Here is a 6,071-nt window from a genome sequence, read left to right on the forward strand (position 1 = left end):
AATGTTCCATTTCTCCTTTTCAGCCAGCGACTCCTCAAAACAAAGGTGAGGAAGCTCACACAGAACAATGGAACAACGGAGGCAAAGATCTCAAGAGAACTAGTGATTTCAGTTTGTTTTGTTGTCTCTAACAGCGGCTGAAGGGAGTCCGGCTCATTCCACGGTGACTTTGGTTGAAGGGGACTCACAGGCAGCAGATCCCTGGGACCTACCGGAGCTGAAGGACACGGGGGTCCCATGGTCAGGTGAGTGTCACAAAGGGTTAACAGGGAATAAAAACCAAATACTCAGCTGGAGACATGATGCATTGATCTCTTCTGTCCGTTTCTGTGCATTTCTTCCTTCTCATGTCTCCATCAGCTTTGGACACGAGAGCAAAGGTGCTGAGAGTTTTGGTGTCTTTTGCAAAACTGTTGCTGCTGCTGGGTTTCCTCTACATGTTCATCTGCTCTCTGGACATCCTCAGCTCCGCCTTCCAGCTGGTTGGGGGTGAACACACACACTCACACACACACACACACACACACACACACACACACACACACACACACACACACACACACACACACACACACACACACACACACACACGCGTGTGCGTGCTATGATGATTTTAACTGTTCTGTTTGCTTCTGTGTGCAGGTTAAAACGGCGGGGGACATATTTCAGGACAACTCGGTTCTGTCCAACCCTCTGGCCGGCTGGTCATTGGCGTTCTGGTCACTTTGCTGGTTCAGAGCTCGTCCACGTTCCTCCTCCATAGTGGTCAGCATGGTGTCCTCCGGATGTGAGTACGGATGCTTTCTTCTAAATAGAAACATGTACACTATGTACATGTACATATGTACTATGTACATGTTAGAAACATGTTTCACTTGCCGTGTGAGTGAGAAATTCGTTTAGTTCTTTTTTCAAACCGCAGACAGGAAGTTACCAAATGGAACGCCCTCCTACTGACTCCAACTCAGACCACCCCGAGTTCAGAATTCAACATGGTGTCGTAGCACAGTCTTGTCTGTCAGTAGACAACTAGGTTTGGAAATTACGCCTGGTGATGTTTTATTTCTCCCGTTTTCCTTTTCTCCTGATCAAGAATATTGTCATCCAAATGGATCCATTGTACACACATCGGCAGGCTGTGGTTCTTCCTCCAGGCCTGTAGGTGGCGCTAAAATTCACCAGCAACACTTCCTGTCTGCCTAGCAAGTAGAACAATCCGAAATGTGATTTTTGACAAAAGAAAGTGAACAAAAATGATGCCGATTTCCCTCAATTTGAGTCGCTGACATCTGACTTAAACACAGAAAACACTGAATAACTGATCTCTGAGTGGCAATTCCATGTTAGCACAGCAAATTCAACTGCCCAGTAAGTGACTTTTTCTTGTTGCAGTTACTGTGGGAACAAGATCTGCTCACTTTCAGTCGCTATCGTGTGACGTAAACAAAGAAAAAACACTGAGAGGCGTCACAACGCAGAGCTACGAGACCGATGAACGCAGGAATAGAAACATGAAACCAAACGGACTATCTGCTGCTGCGTGAATACACACCTAACCACCTGTGTGGACGGGCAATAAGACCATTCACACCTTTTTCCTCTTATCAGTTTACTACCACTACTACATCTCACTGCTGGTGATGCAGTCAAATCAGAATCTAGAATCTTCACATTGTGTCACGTTTACATCTTTACATCTTTACATCTTCACCGTTCACGGATGCAGACGACGGTTTGTGTTTTGGCAGTGCTCACGGTCCAGCTGGCTGTTCCCATCATCATGGGCACCAACATCGGCACCTCCGTCACCAACACACTGGTTGCCATGACGCAGGCTGGTGACCGCAGCGTTTTTCGCAGGTAGTAAATGTATGTTTCGAGTCCTTGACTTCCCTGGTCTGCTGCTCAGGTACATTCCTGTACGATTATTGCGTCTCTATCTACTGAACAACCTTTCATATCTGAATAAAACATCACATAAACACTCTAACACGCTGTGACACACACACACACATTCTGAACTCATCAGAGGGTCAAGGATACGTTCATGCAGCAGTAACAGTCCCAAACGTCAGCAGATAGAGATTCAACAGCGGCTCGGCATTCAAAGAACTCACACACTGAAATCTAGAAAGAAAGACGAGGGACAAACATAAACAACATATGCACTCATAAAATGCATAAACTCCCATGACAGCGATAAGACACAGACATAAGATAAGAACAGCAAAAAGTATAAGGAAAACAAAAAACACAGAGTAAATCTTTCTGGAAAGTTCCAAAGTCAATCATGTTACGTAAGTTGTTTTCAGTGTCTGAGATATGAAATAAAGTGAATGACACTGTCATGGAATAAAGTTGTTAAAATGAAACTACAAAAAAAAAATGAAAACACACTTTCGATTATGTATTTGCGTTCATTTTTCCTATTTTCTTACAATTTCTGAAACTTATTTGTAATTGTCACAGTCTCACACAACATTTCCATTTCATGGACGTCAGTTTTCCCAATTATAAGTATACATGTTTTTTTTTTTTATATTTAGAGATATTTTCCTGTTGTCAGTTGTGTTATTATTATCAATTATTATTATTATCAATTATTATTATTATTATCAATTATTATTGTCTTTTATATTTGATCTCTCATTAATTAACATCCAGATTATGTGAATAGCAACAAAATCAAATTCTTCATTGTAAAAAAAACACTGCGGTAGCTCCCGTGTGAATGGGGTCAAAGGTCATTCTCTGTTGCACTGTCTCAGGGCCTTTGCAGGGGCCACAGTGCACGACTTCTTCAACTGGCTGTCAGTGCTGGTGCTGCTGCCCCTGGAGGTTGCGTCAGGTTACTTGTTCAAAAGTCACCAAGGTCATCATCGACTCCTTCAACATCCAAAGCGGAGAAGCTCCGGACCTGTTGAACGTCATCACTGACGTCCTCACTGAATCAGTCATACAGGTGTGTGTGTGTGTGCGTGTGTACGTAACGCTCCTCATATTCTTAAAGTCTTCATTAATCCCCACAGCTCTGACCAGGGGATAGAAATATAACATCATATGAAGAACAACTATGAAAAGTAACGCAAACAGTTTCACAGATGTAACATACGTAACATGCACATGCAACCGGGAACATACTGATGCAAACATCCAGGAAAGGAAAATACAGTATGTGTGATGTATGAGTTTAAGTTAAGTAGAGATACAAGTGAAACAGTAAGAATACTGCACCTGCATGAAATCCAGTATCAGTAAAACATGGATTTGCCCTTGGACCAAGACCAAGATGTCATAATATGACAACTAATAATGTATAACAACAACAACAACAACAACAACAATACTACTACTACTACTACTACTACTACTAATAATAATGATAATAAGCATCATATGCTCGTGAAATCGACTCAGTGATGTTTTAGTGCTGTACGTCACTCTTGATGTTGGTTTCTACATTTTCCTGTGTCTTCAGCTGGACGAGTCGGTCATCAGTGGGATTGCTACCGGAGACCCAGAAGCCAGAAATAAGAGCCTGATAAAGAAATGGTGCCAAACCTTCACTAACACCGTGAGAGCAAACACGTCAGGGAGGTCGACCAAGTCTTCAAAAAAACTCGTTGGACTTTTGTGAGTTTACGCTGACGTGTGTTTCAGACCACAATGAATGTCACGGTTCCCGGTCCGGACAACTGCAGCTCCCCGTCACTCTGCTGGGTCGATGGCAACTACACCTTCACACTGAAGAACATCTCTGAGACGTACAACATCCAGAGATGTGAGTACGGATGTCACACAGCAGCTCATTCATAAACTAAAACCCCTCCCCTCCTTGTGTCCTCCAGGCAGACACCTCTTTGTGGACGTGAATCTTCCGGACCTGGCCGTGGGTCTGATCCTGCTGGCGCTTTCTCTGCTGGTACTTTGCTCTTGTTTGATCCTCATAGTCAAGCTGCTCAACTCCATGCTGAAGGGACAGGTGGCGGTGGTCATCAAGAAAATCCTCAACACCGGTGAACACACAAGCAAGATGGACGTCTTTACTTCACAGTGATTTGCGTTACTAACACGTGAATGTGTGTGTGCAGATTTCCCGTTCCCGTTCGGTTGGGTCACAGGCTACATCGCCATTTTGGTGGGAGCTGGAATGACGTTCATAGTTCAGAGCAGCTCTGTTTTCACCTCTGCTATCACTCCCCTCGTTGGTAAGACCACCCCCCCTGTCCGTCATCAAACAGACTACAGATGGTTTCTTGACAAATTGCATTTTAACTTCTGGAATATCTGAAGTTAACCCCTGAACACCAACGGTATCCCCAGCGCTACATTCATGCTCGCATACTGTGGAATATCGTAGTCACGTCACTATGTGCGCTATGAGAAGACGTCCAACGGTTCCTGAAGCTGAGAAGTTGAACTCGGGTCCCCAACCTTGTGTGGTTCTACAAACAGAAATGTAATTACGGTACTCCAAAGGTATTGGTGTCAAAGGTTGTCTCATCAATCACTCTAACCAACCAGGAATACATCGTTCTGAAGTACTGATTTGATTTTAAGAGACAGAGGCCAAGGAAAATGAATATATTTGTAAAAAAAAAGTGTACACCCGGCTCCAGGTGACTGATGATGTCACCTTCATATTCTTCACTCTTCTGTTGTCTGATAAATCGGTCAAACACGTTGGTCATGAACCTCCAGTCGTTCTAAACGTCCATAAAATACCAATAACACTAGCATGCACACTAGAACTAGAGTTCAGTTCTTCAGCGAGAGCATTCAAACATCAGTCAAACATCATCAAGTGCAGGTGGGTGATGAACCTGTGCTCTCTTTTGTCAAATAGGCATCGGTGTCATCAGCATAGAGAGAGCATACCCACTGTCTCTGGGTTCAAATATTGGCACCACCACTACATCCATTCTGGCAGCCATGGCGAGTCCTGGAGACACGCTGGCTAATGCTCTGCAGGTCTGTAGTCCAACAGGTTGTTTGTTCAAGTCGACCTTTTTGGTCCTTTTTCTTGACATCTATTTATGTTTGGGAAAGTCACTTAACGACCACGTCCCCCTGTTTAAAATGTAACAGTGCTTTTTTAAAAAATTTTTCATGGATGTTCTCAACGGTTTCAAATGTGGAGATGTGTCAGTGTTTGAATGGCGTCAACAACTGTCCAACTCCCTTTAAAAAACTAAATCAGTACACAATTAGACATAGAGACTAGGTTTTTTTGTACAAATTGTTCAGATGCAACTTGGATTGTAATCCTGTTTTTTTGTGTTCTACGAGCCTGAACTCGCATCGGCTGTCTCGTCCCTGAGCCGCTTATCGCTTGATTTCTTTTTATTCTGCATTTCTTTTTCCCACTTTCCAAACAAGTTGACGGCTGTTTACTGATGCCAGTGTGACAGGTTGTACTGTTACAGCTGCCAGCCAATCAGACGGGAGTATTCACCCAGACCATGGTAGAAGTAGCTTTGGTTTAACTGCATGCGCCTTAAATACGGAGAATAGTGACGTGTTCATGTTTCTCCCAGATCGCCCTCGTACACTTCCTGTTCAACATCTCCGGCATCATTCTGTGGTACCCGGTCCCCTTCACGCGGCTCCCGATCCGGCTGGCTAAAACCCTGGGCAGCATCACTGCCACCTACCGCTGGTTTGCTGCGGTCTACATCGTCTGCTGCTTCTTCCTTCTCCCCCTGTTGGTCTTCAGCCTCTCCCTCGCAGGCTGGCGGGTGCTGGTTGGTGTGGGAGCGCCCCTGCTGGCCGCGCTGATCATCATCATTGTGATAAATGTGCTGCAGAAACGGAAGCCCGGGTGTCTGCCTGCGGTGCTGCGATCCTGGGACTTCCTCCCTCTGTGGGCTCACTCTCTGGAGCCCTGGGACAAAGTGGTGGGGGTGATTACGGCCAAATGCTGCTGCTGCTGCAGATGCTGCCAGGTGGTTGACGGCGGAGACGGCGTGGAGACAAGAACTGTGTACGATAACCCTGCAATGTGTGCAGCGACGGAGGTGGAAAATGAGATCAAAATGGAGCTGAAGATTCTGGAAATGACTCGGCTGTGA

General features: G+C 44.9%; 1 protein-coding gene across 1 annotated transcript; it reads left to right on the forward strand.

The window, feature by feature from the left end:
* Positions 1-134: 134 nt before the first annotated feature.
* LOC144739282 (sodium-dependent phosphate transport protein 2B-like) lies at positions 135-6,071 on the forward strand (the record flags this gene model as incomplete). The annotated part of the gene is given in 14 exon segments (XM_078622253.1): positions 135-245; positions 361-482; positions 643-700; positions 703-749; positions 751-787; positions 1,749-1,860; positions 2,769-2,856; positions 2,858-2,962; positions 3,479-3,574; positions 3,661-3,781; positions 3,849-4,016; positions 4,847-4,971; positions 5,538-5,863; positions 5,936-6,071. Coding segments are annotated over 14 exon segments (1,652 nt in total), but the record flags the coding sequence as incomplete, so codon positions are not given.

This window comes from Lampetra planeri, unplaced genomic scaffold (assembly GCF_965212315.1).
Source record: "Lampetra planeri unplaced genomic scaffold, kcLamPlan1.2.h2 scaffold_1408, whole genome shotgun sequence".
NCBI lineage: Eukaryota > Metazoa > Chordata > Hyperoartia > Petromyzontiformes > Petromyzontidae > Lampetra > Lampetra planeri.